This window comes from Salminus brasiliensis, chromosome 8 (genome assembly GCF_030463535.1).
Source record: "Salminus brasiliensis chromosome 8, fSalBra1.hap2, whole genome shotgun sequence".
NCBI classification, from domain to species: domain Eukaryota; kingdom Metazoa; phylum Chordata; class Actinopteri; order Characiformes; family Bryconidae; genus Salminus; species Salminus brasiliensis.
In genome coordinates this window covers 17,966,528-17,986,713 of record NC_132885.1, presented here as the reverse complement: position 1 = coordinate 17,986,713, position 20,186 = coordinate 17,966,528, and the positions used below count along the sequence as shown (strand labels likewise).

Sequence of the window (20,186 nt, the reverse complement as noted above, 5' to 3'; positions counted from 1 at the left end):
TATCTAGTCATCACCATCTGTACTATTGCAATAACTAACTATGTGGTGGAAATGCCAAATGAGGCAATGACAGTTCTCAGTTTTTGGGGAAAAGGACTTAATACTTAATAACTCAACTTAATAACTCAATAACAGGTTAAAAGCAGTGTAGTAAGGGAAGTAGTAAGTAATCATTTGTTGAATTCAAAACTTTTTAATAATATGTTATAAACCCAGAAAACACACACACTGTCCACTTTATTACAACCTTGCTAAAACACTGTTTAAGCTGTCTCAAAAAAGTGATCACAGTGTTGCCACAAACGCAATATGAACTTATTAAATACCTATTGGCAGAATGGCATGGAGATCCATGCACAAGCCTCAATTGAGTGAGTATAAGTAACTGAATGCATTCATTAGAAGGGGTGTCAAACATATAAGCCTCCTTTGGGTGAGATTACATTTCCATGGGGTCCTGAGGTAGATCTCAGATATCTTTGTAATTACTGTCATAGCTGTTTTGACAATGTAGAGAGAAAACATAAATAACAAGAATTAGAAAAGAAAGCAGATGTGAGGTTAATGTGTGCATTTCGACACTAATCAGTAAATACACAGAGTCTATTTAATTAATAAGTAAGGGAATAAGTTATATAAAAATTAAACGTGTTTAATCGGTATTTTATTCCAGTTCTACTGAATAATTCATGAGTGGGCGGCGACTACGTCGGGTGAAAGGTGACGGTGTAGAGCGCGCCTCGTTTGGCGCCAGCGTTTTCGCGGGGTTGGAGGAACTGAAGGGAACTTAGCTCCAGTGACAGTCAACAGTCTCTTTTTCCTGTGATATTCCTCTCCCGGTTACATTCACATCGCCCCGCTCGTCCATGTTATCGCTGTGTTTTGTCGACTGTGTTCCTTTAATAACTGTGAGGTGAGAGGACTGTGTGTTTTGTTGTATTTCGTGCCTGCCTGCCTGGCTGGCTGTGTGTGTGTGTGTGTGTGTGTGTGTGTGTGTGTTGGTGAAGGGGGTTGGGTGAGTTAGCAGCGTGCTGGTATCGGGAGCTCCACAAATGAGGCCGCTAGCAAACTGGGGCCCGTGGCAAAGTCGCTAGCTAACAGTTGCATCTCTGCAAATGCAGCACGGTTACACTTAGGAACTGCTAATGTTCTGTATTAGCTAGTTTTTATGCTCGCCATTTCGCCCTGGATCAGCCAGGGCTTTACATTTCTATGTGCGTGTCATTAGCTGGAGCTGGCGCAGTGTTTACCCAGCGTGTTAAACTGAGGCAGTAACTAGCCAACTTTCCCCCAAACCAAGCACATTTATCTGCCGTGAATAAGCAGACAGTCAGACCATACACTAGCTGTAAAGGTAGCTAGCACGGTTAACTGCAGGGTAGGGTCATGTATACCAACTTTTAGCCAGTCGGCTAGCCAGGCACCGAGCAGGGAGAAGGAAGGAGGGCAGGGAAGCTAGTTAGCTAACCTACCGTCCAGCTTCTCCAGCTATGGCTATTACTTCGTTTTTTCTTGCTTCGTGACCAACGCTATTGTCTTCAGGTCTGAATATTTTCACCTTTGCCGATCAGTTGTTAGCTGGTTTATTGGGTCTCGGTCATCTCTGCCCACCTGTTAGCTGGCAAGCAAGAAATGTTTAAAATACCCTCCTCACTTTTCTCTACCATGTGAAGCCCGTGCTTGATCATCCTTATTTAACGATGTTCAGGGTATTTTTCTCGTCTCAGTATCAGATTCATAGGGTAAATATGCTGACACACGATACATTTGGTTCTGGCCGTTGTACTAAACGTTGTATAATCAGTCTGTCATTTACAGGCAGTACACAACAGGCCGTTATCTGCAAATTATATAATATACAAGCAGATGCAGACTATACGATACAAGAGCAGTGATATACAGATGGAGTTATTTGCAGTCATAAATAATGTACTATTCATCTTGTAGGCTCTTTAATTTTGTTTTGTTGGATATGCTACATAATGTCCAGAATAAGTCATAAGTTACATCAATTACTTGATGTAAATCTAGTTCACCAGAAAATCACTTATTCTTCTTAAAACTTGACCAGTCAGCAAGGAATTGTACAGTGTCTGAGGTTTGCTCCTTTAGTTCGGTGTAATAGTTGCATGCAAAGCATGCAAAAATAAGTGTGTAACAGACTTGTATTACTTTGAGCTATGTTAGCCTTCTTGCTCAATACCCATGTGTCCAAACTGATTGTCTACACTTGGGTAAGTGTAATTATACAGTCATGCCCGAAAGTATTCATACCCCTGTCAAAGTTTGACTTAAATTTACTTTTATTTAACCAGAAGTTATATTTTTGCCTTGAAACGACACAGGCATCTCCCAGGAGATAACACGATGATGTACAAGAGGCATCATTGTGGGAAAAAATATTTCTCAGCTTTTATACACATTTGAACAAAAAGTGGCATGTCCAAAATTATTCATACCCTTTGAAAACTGTCACAGTATATGGGAAAATCCAAAGTTCTATACCATTCCAAATAGTCCAAGCTGTTTTAAAGCATCCTAATTACCCTGATTCATTGGGAACATCTGTTTTAATCAACTCAACAGGAGAAAAACAGCAGCTCTCTGCAGTTGGTTTGTGGACAGTCATGGCTAAGACAAAGGAGCTCACTAAGGACCTGCGGCTGTGCATTGTGGCCGCTCACAAGTCAGGAAAGGGCTATAAAGCCATATCAAAATGTTTTCAAGTTCCAGTGGCTACAGTGCAAAGTATTATTAAAAAATACAAGAAGTTCCGCACTGTGGAAAATCTCAGAAGATGTGGTCGGAAGCCAAAAGTGACACCTGTGCTGGCCAGGAGAATAGTGAGAGAGGTGAAGAAAAATCCAAGGATCACCACCAAGGCCATCCTGGTGAATCTGGACTCTGCTGGTGGCGACATCTCAAGGCAGACAGTTCAACGGACACTGCACACTGCTGGGTTCCACGGACGCAGGCCAAAGAGGACACCACTTCTCCAGAAAAGGCACACAAACGCCCGCTTGACCTTTGCAAATGCTCATCTGGACAAAGAAGAAGACTTCTGGTGTTCTGTTTTATGGTCAGATGAAACAAAAATTGAATTGTTTGGCCACAATGATGTGTGCACCATTTGGTGTAAAAAAGGAGAAGCCTTCAACCCTAAGAACACCATCCCCACTGTCAAACATGGTGGTGGGAACCTAATGTTTTGGGGGTGTTTTTCAGCCAATGGACCAGGGAACTTGATCGCAGTAAATGGCACCATGAAAAAAGAGCAATACATCAAGAATCTCAACAACAACATCAGGCAGTCTGCAGAGAAACTTGGCCTTGGGAACCGGTGGACATTTCAGCACGACAACGACCCAAAACACACAGCCAAAGTGGTGAAGAAATGGTTAGCAGACAAAAACATTAATGTTTTGCAGTGGCCCAGCCAGAGTCCTGACTTGAATCCAATTGAGAATCTGTGGAGGGAGCTAAAGATCAGGGTGATGGCAAGGAGACCCTCGAACCTCAAAGAGTTGGAGCTCATCACTAAAGATGAATGGGCAAAAATACCAGTGGAGACATGCAAAAAGCTGGTCAGCAATTACAGGAAGCGTTTGATTGCTGTAATAGCCAATAAAGGCTTTTCTATTAATTATTGAGAAGGGTATGAATAATTTTGGACATGCCACTTTTTGTTCAAATGTGTATAAAATATTTTTTCCCACAATGATGCCTCTTGTACATCATCGTGTTATCTCCTGGGAGATGCCTGTGTCATTTCCAGGCAAAAATATAATTTCTGGTTAAATAAAAGTAAATTTAAGTCAAACTTTGACAGGGGTATGAATACTTTCGGGCATGACTGTATAAATTAGATCATGAGCTGCTCCTTTAAAATAAGCTTACTGTCTGCATGTTTGTTAGATGGACACCTGCCAAAGTTTCATGTTTTCTTTGCTCTTCATTAACAGCAGACATGATCATTTGGGGATTATTTTAAATCAGCCATGGTAGGCCAACAATAAACACTGGTGGAATGACCTTTTTCGCAGGGCGTGAGGATGATGGCTACGGTACCCCTCTCTAGCTCCAGCCTTCTCCCTCTCCTGGAGTCTTTGGAAGATGATGCAGCTGGAGCGTCAGAGCAGACCGATGCTTACCTTACCATTGCCAAGTGGGTGATATGTTCCTACTTCTACTTCAGCTACCTTTGATTCTTCTTTTGCTTATTACTGCCATGCACAACCTCAAATTAATGATACTGAGAATTTTTTTGTCTATACGTTTTAGCCGGCTCAGTGGGGAAGATGGTCGACAGTTTTTTCCTATAGTTGTTAAGCACTTTTCACGCCTGGGCAAAGCTCTTCAGGTAAACGAACTAAATAAAGCTAAGTAAAGACAACTTTTTTTTATTAATTTGGTTAATGTTTTGTGTGCTTGTTTTTAACTGGGGTATGGTCCTAATATGGTCCCATACTTGTGTCCTGAAACCTGAGGGTTGCTTTAAAACCGATTTATATTTTGTCTCTGCTGTCAGACTCACATATCCAGTGAGAATGAGGAACTAAGTCAGGCTGCTCTTCAAGCTTTGGGCTTTTGCGTATTCAACACAAACATCGTCTCTGGCATCCCAGGTAAACTGTAGAACAAAGTTGGAGGAAAAAAAGCTGCAATAGCCTTAAACATTCAGAGAAGTAGTTTCCATTTGTTGCTTGTTAATGTTTTTTTTGTATTGTTTTTTTTTTCTATTAAAGCTCATTTTGCAGAGGAGATATTATTGGCCCTTTGTGCCCTAGTGTTAAAATCCAAAGACAAGAACACATGCACTCGAGCATTATGGGTTATCTCAAAGCAGAACTTCCCTGCAGAAGTGGTTTCCAAGAAGGTCAGTAAATTTCAGTTTTTTATGAACTCCTTATTTGAAGGTATGCCTTGCTAATTTCTTTTTCTATCTTTTTTTAGACATCAGACATCCTCAAGACTCTAGACGGCATGCAGACAAGAGATATACAGTCCATTCTAATGGATCATGAGTCACTTAATGTTGTTATAAAGTACGTATTTAAAAAAAAAAAAAAAAAGAACTTTTTATACTGCATTGCAGCTTTTTCCTAAAATGGAAAAGTTGAGTATGTTTAACGCGTATAAAGCTAGTTACCATGTGGAAAAAAAAATTTTTGTTCTGTAATTGTTAAATGTCAAATTCAGGCTTCTGGAGCAGGCACCCTCTCAGATGGGTGAAGGAGCAGTATGCTGGGCGAAGCTAGTCATTCCTCTGGTGGTCCACTCGGCCTCGAAAGTGCGCCTGCGTGCGGCTGCAGCCTTGGAGATGGGATTGCCCCTTCTTCTGGAGAAACAGCACGAGGTGGCTGCCATTGTAGAGCCATTGATGTCATCTGTAAGTGGCTTTCTTTGACCTCTTGATGTGTATATGTGTATACATATGCAGAGGAAGCAGTGTAACATTGCTAGAATTTTGGAGAAAAGTGTCCAAATGTTTGACACCCCTTCTAATGAATGCATTCAGTTACTTCACATTACAACCATTGTTGGACACATGCAGCTTGTTAAAACATTGTAGCGAAGAATTGCCAATAGAATAGGAGCAGATAAACATGAACCTAGTAGCACTATTCCTAATGCCAGGTGTGGCATTGAGCTGTGAAACGGTTTTCTTAGGAATGGTGATGCTCCATCTCATACTTTTGGGATGAGGTGGGGTGATCATCCAACTTCTTGTTTTTACTAACGATCTTGTCGATGAATGCTATCAAATCCTCACGGCAATGCTCGAGTCTTGTATAATGCCTTTTATGATTAGTAGACAGTTACTCAAAACAAACAACAAAAGCAGGATAAACTTGTTAATACCTCATTTAACAATCATTTAAATGAATAAAGTGTTTAGTTTACAGCATCACTGGACTGAATGGAAGTGTTATTTGAGGCATATGAACACTACAATTGACCTTTCTAATTTTTTCTCTGTATTCTTTTTCAGAAACTAATCCCTGAAATGCAGAAACTTTTCTCCACAAAGAATGAAAGTAATGTGCTGAAGCTTTGGCCTTTATTTGTCAAACTCCTGGGCAAGGTAAAGTTGTCTCAACCATGGGAGCTACTGTGGCACTACTTTATAAGCTCTGTATTGCATGAGATGTTTCAGTGGAGGTGAATCTGTGTATCTTTATTTTTTAGTTGCTCCACAAGGGGGGAGCCTTCATAAACTCCCTGCTGTATTTAGAAGAGCTGGGCTTCCGCAGCTCATCTCCCAACATCAAGAAGATTGCTTTCCTAGCCTGGAAGAGCCTCATTGACAACTTTGCTCTTAACCCTGGTAAGCTAAAAACCCAATCATGTTGGTGTTGACTCTAGTCTGATCTGTCTACTAACTATCATTGCTGATTTGTTGTTGCACCTTAATGCTTTATCACCTGTTCTGGATTAAAACTATTTTGTTTTGTTTTGTTTTTCTTTTTTTTTTCTTTTTTTTCCCAAGACATCCTGTGCAGCAGCAAGCGACTGAAGCTGCTCATGCAGCCCCTCAGCTCCATTCTTGTGAGGACTGAGGCCCTGTTACTTACCAAGTTAGAAGTCTGGTGGTATCTGGTAGTTAAACTGGGGCCCAACCTAGCTGCTAATTTTGAGCAGGTAAACAAAGTAATGCCATATAGATAGCAGTTTTGCTGCTGTACTCAGTGTTGTACAAGAACTGACTTCACGTTAAATTGTCGTGTCTTAGGTTGGTGTACCACTGCTGCAGAATACACTTTCTCCAGATGCTTCACTGCAGGGCCCAGCCACTCCAGCTAGAAACACCAGCCAAAACAATGGTATTGGTCTGACGACCCCTAAATCGGGTATAAAAAAAACTACTTGCAGTTCTTTTAACATGTTATAGATACTTGAATCACTTTGGATATGTATCATTGTAACCTGCATACTGGTAGTATTAGTATTGTCTTATTTTTGTTTTCTTTTTATATCTCAGGTGTTCCTTCGTGTAGCTCTCCAGGTGCTAATCCTCGAATGAGCATCAACAGCAGCATGATGAGCCTCAACAGCAGCATGAGTGTCCCACAGTCCTACTCTTCCATCCAGCTGCTGGGACTTGAAATGCTCCTGCACTACTTTTTAGGCGCACAGGCAACTTCTGCTGCTACAAAGAACAAACTGCAACTCAGTCTTGGTAAGACGTAGTGCCCTATAGTTATACTGTTTCAACTTTTTGCAACTAAAGATATTGTTTATGTTTCTAGTCATAACGGCTGTGTTTTAGTTTCTTAATTGTATGCTTAATTTTTTTTTCAGAGCCTCTGACCCACAACCTCCTGAGCAGCCAATCGTTCTTTAGCAAGCACTCTTGTACTTTTATCTCAGCTGTTAAGAATGGCTATGTTGCTGTGGGCAAGGATGCTCCAGGTACTCTTATTTTCTTTTATTGTGCTGGTCTTGGAAATGCATTTAAGTCTCACCCTTTGGTAATCTGTTGGATTTTACACTGTTTTTGGAATTTACAACCCATTTGGCTCTTGGTTCCACTGGTATCACTTAATTTTTTTAAGAAATGGTTGTTAACCTTTTTTTTAATTTATGACTATCCATGTAGTGTTGAATGCCTAATATCTTAGTTTTTGTGTTCTTAAAGAGCCTAGAACTGATTCTAGCAAATAACCCTCCTTCATGTTCCCTTATTTAGAAGCGCTGCTTAGTCTGATTTGGAATAGCCTTCTTAACCTCGTCAGTACAACGATAGAGACTGGTAAGTACATGGAGTAGCTTTCCAACCTACATGCTGTATGCCCTTTTGTACAGTAAACATGTTCCTATCTAACCGTACAATTTTTATGTGGGGTGGCTTTCCTTTATAGCTGGTAATAAGAAGGAAAGACAGGGTTCTGAAGTACTTACACTCCTGCTGCAGGCTTTGCAGTCCATCCTGTCCTCGGAGGCCCTACCAGCGCCACGTGCTCTGGTAGGTCATCTCAATCCTCAAACAATTGCTTCTAAAGCACATTTTGAGCTTGAAATTTAATGTTAGATTTGTAGTTCATTATGTAAGAATTTTGCCAGAATTTAACATCCTATCTGTGCAAATGTTTGGTACACTTTGAAAAATAACTTTTTCTGCATACTGTCTTTGTCGCAGGCTTTGTTGGAAGCCACAGTGAAAGGCATACCTCAAAAAGTGCTTGGGTCTGCTGCATATCAAGTAGCCAACATGGATGTATTGAATGTAAGCTATCATTGATTAAGTTTTTATTCATTTGTATGCAATAGTGATTTTTGTCTAGTGTACTTCTGTAAGTCTCTTTCCTAAATGTATTCAGTGGTCCTTGTTTGTGTCTACATGCAACCACAGATAGCTTAATTGGGAACGCATGACTGACGGTCTTTCTAGCATTGACTAAGAATAGTGTAATGAAAGACACCTTCAGTAAGTGGCAGTTCTACAGAAATGCTTTAATGAAAGAGGTCAAAAAATGGACAGACTGGTTCAGACTGATAGAAAGGATACAATAACTCCTATAATTACATAGGTGTGGTGAGAATCTCTGAATGTACTTCACTTTGAACATTGAGGTAGATGGGCTACAACAGTGGATGGTCAGTCAAGAACAGAAAGTTAAGGCTGCAGTAAGGCGGTTAGGTGTTTGATTAATCTTGATTTATGCTGAGGGGCAGTGATCAGAATTTGGGATACAACATGAGTCCATGGACTTAACAGTCCAGAATGGTGTCGGGTGTGCATTAGTGTAAGGAGTTGAATGCCCCAGAGTGAGTGGTGTTGCTGACCATGTGCATCCCTTCATTGTCACAATCTACCAATCTAATTGTCTCCAAATTAGACATCTCAAACTGGTTTCATGAACATCAGTGTGCTTATTTGTGTTTATTGACCTTACCTGTGACTGGATCTAAATATAGAACCTTTGGGGCATAAAATGAAAATATCAGCAGACAGTTTTGATGGCAGAGGGAAGCCTTACTCAGCTTTGTATCATGCATATTGTTCTGTAATGTAATTAGTGGCTGAAATATATATTATGACTAAGACAGGTGTGTTTTAATAAACATGGATTGTTCTATTAATTTCTACCCCAGGGTACCCCAGCACTTTTCCTTATACTGCTCTTCTACAACAGCAGCCTGCTCTCATCGTTTTTGGCAGATGAGAGGTGAGTACTTGACAGGATCTTTAGTATGCTTGGGTATTTAAGCAAAATATAGCAAATATATAGCAAAAACAGGATAAGAATGGAAATTGTGTTGGCTGTTAGAAATTAAACTTTAATTTTGTCTTGTCTCTTCTGTAAATCAAGAATCTGTAAGCACTGCTTACAAAATGAATATACTATTGAATATATTAATTTGCATTATATTGGCAATAAGCTCAAATTAAATGTTTTTGTTTTTGTTTTTTTGTTATCTGTTAGGTTTTTCTTGTGCCTTGAGACCCTTGTCAGTTGTGGTCTCTGTGGACCCACTTCCCCTTTAGCTTTTGTGGAAGCTGTTTTGGGGACAATCAGTCGCAGTGTGGAAGCTGTGGAAAACAAGGAGCATTTGTGGCGAATGTGGAGTGTGGTTGTGAATCCTCTGACTGATACCATTACTCAGGTTTGTGCTGTAGTTACAGTAGATCAGTTTGACAGATTTCCTTTTAAATATTATTGCTGCTTATATTTTATGATCTTAAAATATCTAAAAGTAATATGCCTCTTCTCGCAGACAAATGAGGTAAACCAAGGAGATGCTCTGGAACATAACTTCAGTGCAATTCACAGCGCCTTGATGTTCCCCATTACTCACCTATTGCCTGGCTCTGCTCTTCCACAGGTCAGTAGCCAGCTGGTCAGTTTTGCCCCCATGCTGTTTAATAGGTGCCTTGTTGTCGAAACCGTTTTATTTGAATGTTGTGTAAATGCTTTGTGCTCTGATATGGTGTTAATTCTTGTTTCTATAGATGACACAGAAATCTATGCTGAACACATGGTCTCGACTTTACAAGGCATTTGCTCGTTGTTCAGCTCTGGTGGCCACAGCAGAAGAGAATGTGTGCTGTGAAGAGTTATGTGCCAAGATTTCTGCTACTCTAGATAGTCAAGCCCTGAAGGTGAACATGCACACAATGTGACTTGGTTGATTTTGTATATTGCTCCTTCTAAGATTGGTAAAGCTTTGTTTAAACACTCTTAATACTTTTAATACTTAAGACACTCTTAATGTCTTCTCCCTTCTAGACTTTGTCCACACTTGATGCAGTGGCAAATATCTTGCACGCAGTTGTTGACAGCGTGGATTTTTCTCCATTCACTGCTCAATTTCAGCAAAAGATGAAATGTAAGTTATCTGTTCTGAAATGTTAAGGTACAACTCATGGTGGGCTTTTTGATTAATAAGGAATGATTTCTTCCTCAGCCCCACATACTCCATTAGGATGGGTCCGGAAGAGGAGCAAAGCTTTGGGGAATCTCTCTCAATTCCACATCCTGTTGGTCCAGGCTTTGGAAGCTTTTTTGGATTTAAACAATTCTGACGAGGGCAGTGTGGTTTTAAGCAGCCTTGGCATCATGCTTATCTCCATTGTGTCTACGCTTTTTACGAGCCTTGCATTGCCCACAGTAATCCTAGAGTCCCTGGCTTCTCTCACCAAACCTCTTGCATTTCTGTATGAACAAGTAGAAAGGTGAGTTTAAATGTTGTGTGCTCATAAGCCCATCAAAGTCTACAGCTAAATGTCTGAATTAATTTTATGACTTTTATCCATGTAGCTCAGAAGGTAAACAGTCCAAATCCCACTCTGTGCTTGGATCAAAGGTAATTTTGGTATAGATTCTTATTGCAGCCAAGGAGTATGCTATTTATACCCTTCTTTTTAATTTTGGGTTTTGTTTGTCATTATTTAGTTGGAGAAGCTGGCAGGCGAAATGCTTGGCTGCCTCCAGACACGTTCTGCGCTGCAGTATGATGATGAGCTACTGGCAGTGCTCTCTCCTTTGCTTTGTGTTCTTTTCCCACACAAAAACAAGCAAATACGATCAGTTGTCACTCAGTTCTGGAATGCCACTTTTGGAAATGCACTTGCCCTGACATACCCTGAGAAGCTCATGTAAGTGTTTGGTGTAGGTTAAAAATGATTGCCTGTATTTCAGGTAACTATTATACATACCTTGGCACAGGTTTAGTTGATGTACATTTTTATTTCATGATTTTTTTAGGCCTGTTTTAAGTCAAGCTAAGCAGAAGGCTCCCTTAATTTTACCTGGATTTCAAGCAGTTGAAAACTCAGAAGACTTCAGTGGACAGGCTTCAGTGAGTTTCTTTCTTTTCCTGCATTTCAGTTTTTTTTTGTTTTTTTTTTTTAACTTGAGCATGAGTTGCAACAGACTAGCTGCAAAGTTAATTGCTTTGTTGTTTCAATCAGAGCGAGTGTTCTCAACTTGACACCAAAATCAGTGGGATAAATGTGACCTCAGCAGGGAAGAGGGAATCCTTGCTAGCTAAAGCAGGGGAACTTAAAGAAAGGAGCTCTGCCACATCCAAGCCTGTATCTGTAAGTAGACTAATTTAAGCACCCCCTTTTTTTCTCTACCCCGTTTACACCTGAATGTTTTGACTGATGATAGTATAACATTTGCAGGTAAAACTAGATTTTGGATCTCCCAAGCCTCCACGCCGAGACGTTCTTGAGGAGGAAGCATCTGTGGATTTTGTTTTTATTCCACCTGAGGCAAAGAAGAGGGTGTTAACTGAACATCAGAAAGAGGTCAAACGGACTAAAAGGTAAGATTGTAAGGTTAATGGTTTGTGCACTACACTAAAATGTCCTTCCATGCTTTGGAAGCAATTCAAGCCAGTGAATTGTGTTTTTTCAAGGGATGATATTCCTGCCATGTACAATAACCTGGATGCCTCTTTGGATACTACAGTCTTTACACAGTACACTCAGAGCCAAGAGGAATCAATGTATGTGCTGATCCTTTTGTTTTTATTGAGTACCCAATCTATTGGCCCTTTTAGTGCTTTTTTTTCACCAAATGTTTCCATTTAGGGACAAATTGCCAGCAGATGAACAGCCTGAAGATAAAGTGAATAAGATTGCAACCACGGTAAGGTTAAATATCTGATTTAACCTGAAACTCATTTTGTATATCTAGTTGTATTAGTGTGGGCCATGCAAATTAAGTGATCTTTTTTTCTCCTATACCCATAGAGTTTAGAGAGCGAGGAATCATCTGTGAGTGATACTAAAGAAGCAAACAATACAACTTGTCCGGAGACGGATGCACCAGAGAAAGAAACAAATGACGCTGACGGAGATAATGAGATGCAATCAGCTCAAGACCTCTCAGTGGCAGATGTTAGTGCGCATGAGGATTCCTCTAAAAAGGACCACAGTCCGAATGTGTCCGGTTCATCTGACATGATCTCTGGTACTCCACCAAAGCCTAGTAGCCGACGTCAGTCCTTTATCACTTTGGAGAAATATGTAGAAGGAAGGCCAGCCAGTCCCATGAGTGTTACAACATTTACTGGCCCACTTACAAGAACTTCTTGCAGCCAGGATTCTCCAAAGTCAGAACATTTGACTCCAGGTGCCTCTTCACAACCAGAGGTATCACCCAGAAATATCACCCAACATTCTACTCTTCAGACTGGGGATGGAAATGTAGAAATGGACTCAGAGATGAAATCAGTAGTTAAATGTTCCAGTGAAGGCACTGAAGATGAGGATGATGTGATCCCAGACACCCAGACCAAAGTTCTCAATGGAGCTGTTGATGGTGATGATTCTTTGGATAAATCCCAGGTAGAGATGGAAACTGAAATGGCCTCTATTGAAGAGCCTTCAGAGGTTCTTGCTCCTTCCCAAAGTTTAAGTCAGGTCGAACCACGGAGGTCCGGTAGACGCAGAAGTAGGCCTATCAGACCAGGTGAGGAATTGGCAGAAGAGGAATCAAAGAACAAATTGCAGAAAAAGGATGCTGTTAATGATTCTGCTTTGCCAGGAACTGAAAAGCCTGCACCTACCAAGCAAACTGATAGCGTTTTGCCTAGCAGAGGTAGGAGAAGTAAAGTGCTTGAAGAGAACAAGGGTGAAGGTGGCAAGGTGCAAAGTAGTGAGCTTGAACATAATAGCCAAACTGAGTCACAAGTAGCAATGGCTACAAGCACATCACAGGTAAGAAGTAGAAGTAAGAGTAAAGAGCTCAGCCAGATGGAACCTTCTGCTGATACGCAGTCTCCATTAAGTCAGTCCGAGAGCCAGTCACATAGTAGGCCTGTGAGACGAGCAAGAGTGTCTCTTGCAAGTCCTGAAGTTTCAGGCAAAATGCAGAGCAGGGAGGGTTCCCAGAATGATTCTCAAACTGGTGGATCTGTCTTAAAGAACAAACATGACAAACTTGCATCAGACACAGCTGATGGCCAGTCACCTGGCAGGCTGAAAAGAACACGGAGATCTGAAGCCACTGATGCACACAACAAAGATAAGCCTGTAATTGAAAATGAAAGAGCTCCTAACTTGAGTCAGTCTGATTCTCAGACTTTGGCACCTGCAAGAGGCAGACCAGGGAGACGAAAGAAGATTGAAGAGGAGCTGAATGCCAGCAGAGACTTCACGCCATCTGATTCAGTCAGTTCTGAAGGCTCACATACTGAGGAAATTAAAGACATGCAAGATTCTTCTCAAGGACGTAACAAGTACAACACTCGTCGGTCATCTCAAGGCTCATTGGTGCCAGTTGAGAACTCTGAAACTGATTCTTCCGATACCAAAGAAGGCCAAAAAACTAAAAAGGCTAAAGGCCATAAATCTTTGGCTTCTGAAGTGGTGCCAGACACAACAACACATGAAAATATTTCGGGGACCAAGTTGGACAAGGGCAGTGCAGATCCTATTAAAATGCCCGAGAAGCAGGCCTGCTTAGATGTGAGCATGCTTTCTGAGACCGGTGCAGATGATGGAGGGGAGGTCCCTACTGTAGATCAAGTCAGTGTAAGTCCTGCTTCAGGTGCAAAACAGGGTGAGGATAGTTTACAAAGTGGTTCACAAACTGGTCTGAATGTTTTGAATAGCTTACATGACACACCTTTATCAGATGCTGGGGCTGGCATGTCATCTGATGCAAAATCACCTAAAAGTGAGCAAAAAAGTAAAGAATCAACGAGGGAAGTGGATTCCATGAAAATGGACGTTAGCACTGCACTGGATGAGAAAGCTCTGGAGGAAAGAGCATTGCCATCTTTGCAGAATAACCTAGTGCTACCTGAAAAAGTGGCTTTAAAGACTCCAGAATTGCACCGATGCCCACACACTAAAAGAGGTCGTGGTCGTAGACGTTCTACAAGCTGCAACTGCTTTCTGGCTCGTAGCAGTACGCCCTCACAAGAAAATGTTATCAGTGATTCTCAAGTTTCTCAAGACCTGAATAATCTTTCTCATGAACCGAACAGTTTGCCACTTGAACCTGAATTGAGCAACTCCAAGCCTGTCCTAACAGAAAAAGAAAGTGTAGCAATATTAGAAAGTTGTCCTGTGGTTGCTGATGTTCAGTGTTCACCAGCCTCACCCGGCTCAGCTGATGCAGGAATGCCAACCGACAACTTGGTGGAAGAGCCTGATGTAGCACACTTCCAGGTGTCTGGTTTGAAAGAATGTCCAAACCAGGTAGAGAAAGATCAACATGAAAATGCAGGTGATGCAGAGAGTAAGCACCAGGAACAGGGTAGCTGTACAACAGAAAACACTTTTAGTCAAGAGCAGCCTCAAAGTTCAAGCCCTCAAGGTGCCTCAGTAAATGCTAAAACTGTGGAGGATAATGCTTTATGCTTAGAGCGGTCTGAATCCCCTGTCCATCAGATTGCAGTTGACTCATCTGTGAATGATTGTGGAGAAAGGCTTGACATACCAGAAAAGGAAGATGAGCAGGAAATGGATGAGGATGGTATTGCTCCCTTATCAGAGGGAGTTGAATTGGACATTGCTCCTCATTTAGAAGCGGAAGGTGAAGAAACGCAGATAGACAGAGATGTTGAACCAGAGGCTGCTCATCTTAGTGAGGCGTCTGTGCCTCCACAGGCAACCTCTGCTGAAACGTGCCTAGACTCCCCACCCAAGCAGAAGCTCTCAGACATTCATTGTGCAGATTTGGGACAGAGTCCAAGTAGTAGCATGCATACTCGTGGTGTATGGTCACCTTCAGCTTCTCCATCTACAAGCATTCTCAAGAAAGGCCAGAAAAGGCAATTGGAAGAAGAATCTCCATCCCCTCTTCTGAAGGTTTTTTTTTTTTTTTTTTTTCCTACATTCTTAAAAATTGATACCCTACAGCTTTGTTGTATTTAAAGTTGGCAGTAATGGATAAAGCCTAATGTTTTGTGTTGTGCCCTTTTCAGTCTCGGCGAGTGTCCTTCGCAAACCCAATTTACCAGCAGGAATTGGCTGATGACATTGATCGTCGTAGTCCAGTAATACGGACCAGTTCACCAAGATCAAAATCTATAGGACAATCCAAGGTATTTTGTGGACTGTGCTAAATCGGTATATTTAGTTTTATGTTTTTTTTTTTTTTTTTTTTTTTTTTTTTTTTTTTTTTTTTTTTTTTAGGTTTATACGTTTTTTTTGGCTTTTTTGAGTTCTCCTTCCCACACATTTTTTTTCCCCCCTCTGCAGTACATCACAACACCAACCAAAGGCCTTTTGACTCTCAGTCCCCGCAACCTTCGCAGTCCTGGATACAAGAGTTCAAAAAAATGCTTAGTATGTATGGCTTGCTTTGTGTCTATTTGCGTGGTGCTTTTATACTTGTTTCTTTTCTCCTATTATTCCCCAGTTTTGGTGTAGATAATTTAGTAAAGTCATTGCTTAATTTTGCAACAGATTTCTGAAATGAGCCAGGAGCCCCGGCCCATTCCAAAGGACTGTGTTTATCCAGCTTTGGTCTGTTGCTCTACTCCTGTGGAGGCGGTTCTACCACAGATTTCCTCCAACATGTGGTGAGTCATGTACTTTAGAAAAAGTGATTTAAATGAGAGAAGAATGTGGATGGGAGAAGAGAGAAGTAGTGTGCACAGATTTTAACATGGACTTTGTTTCATGCAGCTTCTGGAAGAATGCTGAACTGATCAATCCATTGTTGTCTATTTTCGTATTTGATTTTGATTTTCTCCATATCTAGGCCGCGGGGCCTTGGTCAGCTCGTCCGTGCTAGAAATATCAAAACCGTTGGGGATCTAAGTGCTCTTACCCCCAGCGAAATTAAGCTGCTCCCTATTCGCTCACCTAAGCTCTCAAATGTGAAGAAAGCACTCAAAACCTATCACGAACAACAGGTACTGTCCTTTTTCAATAAATGCCTGACTACTAAAAAAGAAATTCTGTTAAGCTCTGTTACTAATGGCTCCTTTTTCCCTGAAGCGGAAAGGGCGCTCTGATGACCTGAAAGGTTTTGATGAAATGGAGAAAATGACCTCTGAAGATGTGGATGCTACTCCAAATCAAGAGGAGGAACAAACGTCTACAGATGCACAAGGTATATCTGACAGACACTGGTATAAGGTAGATGTGACTCATGGTCAGTGTACAGTATAATTTGATGTGATGGATATTTGTCTTTTCTCCCTGTAGAAGATCTCTCTTCAGAGGTGGCGTTAGTTTCAGAGCCGAAGCAAGAAGCACCAGTGTCTGTGGAGTTGTTGTCCGATGTTGCTGCATTGGGAGCTCGACTAACCTCGGAGGAGCTCGGTCGCTGTTCACCAAAGGAACTGGGTGTGATGCATGAACAGCTCAGTGGCATGATGAGGAGTATTGTGGATCATCTTCAGTCACGTTTAGTCAGCAAACTTGAGGACAGTTTGCTCTGATGGCTATCCAGAAGATCCTAACCCTGAACCTTCTCAATGGAACATCTATGCTTCAGTGATATATTGGCAGTGGACTACTTTGGTTTTTTTAGTCGTAATTTTATCTTTTTGTTTTGTATTTCCACCCTAGATGGATAGCAGGACGTATACTTTCCTGGAACAGCTTGTGCTGGTTTTAATGTCCTCATAATGACATTGTTTGGAGTGATGACCTCACTTCTGGTTTTATAGGACTTGAATACAAGCCAGGATGCAGATGGCACTTTTTAATACCACAATACTCTTTAAATAAAGGAATAAAGATGAAAATGTTTTAACTGAATGTTCATCATTGTGGAGTGAAATACTGAGGCATTTAACCTAACCTAAACCAGAGTTGTGAAAACCCTTGCTAGCTTGCAAATGTGGTGAAAGACCAGAGTTTACCAAACAAATACACACTGATTAACAGTTTTCTTGTTCAATTCACGGTAGAACACTCTTGACGATGCCTTTTAATATTTAACAAATCCAATCCTTGACACATTGTCAAATTCTAAGTTCAAGTCTTGTGAGTAATGTTCAATCCTAAACTCCTAAGGTAAACTGACTGTTCACCACATTCGTTATTATAAATACATTGCACAAAACCATAATTTTACAGAACAGTGAATAACTACATAATCTAAAGTGACAAGGTAGCGCATGCATGCAGTGAAGGGAGCTGTGAATGTTCTGCATCTTTATGCTGTTGCAACACTTGTGTAGGCTATTGTGTATTTGACTCTTCTGTTTTTTCCCTTTTTTTTTTTTTAATAAAGACTGAAATGTCCAGCTGGAGTTTTGACTGCTTTGAAATTATTAGTGTTGACATTTTGTAGTATTCTATTAACCCCCTCAACAGCATTAACTTTGTGATATTTGTGGTCAGATTGGAATTACATGTCTCAATTATCTTCTCAGTTCATGTAGCATAGATGCTTTACATACATTTCCCCATTACCTGCATATCAAATGGACCTGTATTAATGACAAGAAACTGGTTTACTGCAGAATCGTGGTGTGCTTTATTAACTATTGAGCCAAGGTATACGACTAACCCTAGATCTCTGAGGAAACAAAACACACATGCAACTTGTGATCAGCCTTCAGCCAAGGAGGGAAGAGGCTTGTTTTCTTAACTTTTCAGTACACATTTTTTTGCATCTGAGGAACTGATGGTCTTTCCTCAAGGTTTGCAAGTTTGACTATCCTCGTAATGTTCGTTTGACCTCTCTTGTGTTACAGCTTTGTTCAGTGTTTATGAAACATTGAATGTCAGTTTGTTTTTCTTTTCCTTTACAGTAAAGGAGTACAGAAAGTAAGCCCAACTCTTCTTGTGCAAAAGTTTCAACACTGGAAACTCCAGGGAAGCCTTTTTTTCTGTAAAGTCAACTGAATCTGATATTTGTCAGCAATATACAAAAATAATGGGCTTTCATTTAGTCACTCGTTACACTAGGTTTGGAACATAAAAGATAAATACTCTACTGGTCTAGCATAAATACTTAAGTACTGTATAACGTCAGTCAGGTTTCTTATGTCACATCCGCAGAAGAGGGGGTGACACAGGCTTGAACAAAATTGCACATATTTTAATGCAGACAAACAGTAGAATAACTACTCTAACTCTAACCTAACATCAACTACAGGTACTGCCTGAGGTGGTTTAGCCCAGTGAATGTGTCACACTCCCACTTCTCTAAAGACTTCTAAAGACTACTCCCAGTCTTTAGATTGCTTCCACGTAGTTGGCTGGTAGCATGCCGGTCTTTCCAGTACGCTGCACAGTGCCATACATCCAGCCCTCATCGATGGACTGCACATTCACAATAACGTCGCCATCTTTGAAGGACACCTCATCGTTGTCAGCAGCAGCATAGTCGTACATAGCGCGTACAGTTTTCTATGAAGAAAAAGAATTAAGTGAGCATCGCTGGTGTTAATTTATACAACCCTGGTGAACTGGTAAAATGGCAGAACCCCAAAGTAGTGCACTATATAGGGAATAGGGCAGCGTTTCTCATCAAAATCTTTTGTGGTCCAAATATGTAAACTGAAGTTTTTCTAAGACATTAAGTGAAGAAAAGCAATAAGTGAGTCCTGTCATTTAACAGCTAGTAAAAGAGACTCCATAAATATGGGGGTGGTGGTGGGGGGGCCTACTTACTCCAGTGGTGGAAGGATGTGAGGGCACAGAGGACACGGTGGTCTGCTGAGTGGCCACAGAAGAGGATCTCTGCTGAAGCTCGATGGTCTTAGTGTGCTGGTAGCCTTTAGGGCAGAGAATGAACACTTTCTAAGTATCAAAATGTAAAGTTTACGCTTCATTTACACAAACAACATTTTAGCCTCAACAGAAAAATCAATGTATCACAGTGCTGACTAGCATTCTAATTCATGTACTGATGCATTTGATGTACAGTAAACTTACCTATGGCAGTAGAAGGAAATCCATTGCTGTAGAGGGACAGGTGGTGATCCACATTCTCAGACACTTCAGATTTCTCGTCTCCGATGCCGCTCATGGCACTGGTGGAACGAGAGTGCTCCTTACTGCGGCGCTGGGCTTGAACTGAAATGCACATAAAGCTCAGGTCAACATGGCATGATGTTACAGCTGCCCTTGTAGTTCGATTAAAGTAAGCCACAGTGTTGTTTGAAGTATACTGTGGCCAAGCCAGTCGCCTACCTGACATCATGTGCAAACTTCTGGACTGGATGTTGTCCTCAGCAGGGTCATAGTCAAAGACTGAGCCGGGGTTTGTGCGCCACACGCGCAGGTCTGTGAACGAAACCGACTTGAGTTATTGTTGAGTTCTACTCAAACGTACAGGGATACAAAGACGTGAGGAAGTGTATGAGAGTGCTGTGTGTTTTTGTGAGCTTGAATGAACTGACCAGCAATGGTCTCCTGGTCATGTTCTACAGCGCGCCTCCTTTCCATCTCCACTACACGTCTCTGAATGCCACGGTAGCTGATGTCACTGAAGTCCTGCATGTTCCTCTTCACACGCTCAGTCACAGGGTCACTGGTGGTGGGAGTGAAGCTGCCCTTGCTCTTCTCAAAGTCTTGGTGGTATTGCACCTGTGTGGGAAAACATACAACACTGATCAAAAGTCTGGAGAATAAATCCACATTTATAGCAGGTAACTGTATAAAGGGACTACTATGATGATGTTTGTGGTTCTGAATAATTAGGAGCTATAATAAAATAACAATTTGATGTGTCCTGAATTATGAACAGAGAATTAAAACATTTCTAGACAACTGAAAAAGCTACTATTGAATGGAAAGGTTTGGGTATCCT

General features: G+C 41.1%; 2 protein-coding genes across 3 annotated transcripts in view; one reads left to right on the top strand and one right to left on the bottom strand.

The window, feature by feature from the left end:
* The first annotated feature begins 742 nt into the window (after window positions 1-742).
* rif1 (replication timing regulatory factor 1) lies at window positions 743-17,670 on the top strand. Of its 2 annotated transcripts, none has more exons than XM_072685908.1 (36): window positions 743-913; window positions 4,044-4,165; window positions 4,282-4,360; window positions 4,529-4,625; window positions 4,746-4,876; window positions 4,954-5,045; window positions 5,200-5,389; window positions 5,993-6,085; window positions 6,190-6,328; window positions 6,491-6,642; window positions 6,734-6,824; window positions 6,983-7,180; window positions 7,303-7,413; window positions 7,691-7,753; window positions 7,863-7,966; window positions 8,141-8,227; window positions 9,097-9,170; window positions 9,429-9,609; window positions 9,721-9,828; window positions 9,956-10,105; window positions 10,233-10,332; window positions 10,411-10,678; window positions 10,764-10,809; window positions 10,899-11,101; window positions 11,211-11,304; window positions 11,417-11,545; window positions 11,633-11,775; window positions 11,869-11,958; window positions 12,044-12,101; window positions 12,206-15,274; window positions 15,391-15,510; window positions 15,668-15,754; window positions 15,875-15,990; window positions 16,173-16,326; window positions 16,412-16,526; window positions 16,622-17,670. In XM_072685908.1, the coding sequence occupies exons 2-36, from the start codon at window positions 4,053-4,055 to the stop codon at window positions 16,855-16,857; spliced, it is 7,281 nt and encodes a 2,426-aa protein (XP_072542009.1). In that variant the 5' UTR covers window positions 743-913; window positions 4,044-4,052; the 3' UTR covers window positions 16,858-17,670. The 2 variants fall into 2 exon arrangements, with proteins under 2 accessions (XP_072542009.1, XP_072542008.1); XM_072685907.1 differs by having other exon boundaries at window positions 6,734-6,851.
* A 937-nt stretch (window positions 17,671-18,607) lies between these two features.
* Window positions 18,608-20,186, bottom strand: part of neb (nebulin) — a 58,046-nt gene continuing 56,467 nt past the window's right edge. The window contains exons 134-138 of the mRNA XM_072685125.1: window positions 19,777-19,963; window positions 19,568-19,660; window positions 19,310-19,450; window positions 19,046-19,149; window positions 18,608-18,781 (exon numbers count right to left, since the gene is read on the bottom strand). Coding sequence (XP_072541226.1) covers window positions 18,608-18,781; window positions 19,046-19,149; window positions 19,310-19,450; window positions 19,568-19,660; window positions 19,777-19,963 — 699 coding nt within the window. The remainder of the gene's footprint in view (window positions 18,782-19,045; window positions 19,150-19,309; window positions 19,451-19,567; window positions 19,661-19,776; window positions 19,964-20,186) is intronic.

What these genes read in the sequence shown, in the direction of transcription:
- rif1 (XM_072685907.1), top strand. Translation starts at nt 4,053, where the DNA reads ATGATGGCTACGGTACCCCTCTCTAGCTCCAGCCTTCTCCCTCTCCTG. An exon ending in CAACTTTGCTCTTAACCCTG is followed by an intron (nt 6,329 to 6,490) that starts GTAAGCTAAAAA and finishes TTTTTTCCCAAG; the next exon opens with ACATCCTGTGCAGCAGCAAG. An exon ending in CCACATCCAAGCCTGTATCT is followed by an intron (nt 11,546 to 11,632) that starts GTAAGTAGACTA and finishes TAACATTTGCAG; the next exon opens with GTAAAACTAGATTTTGGATC.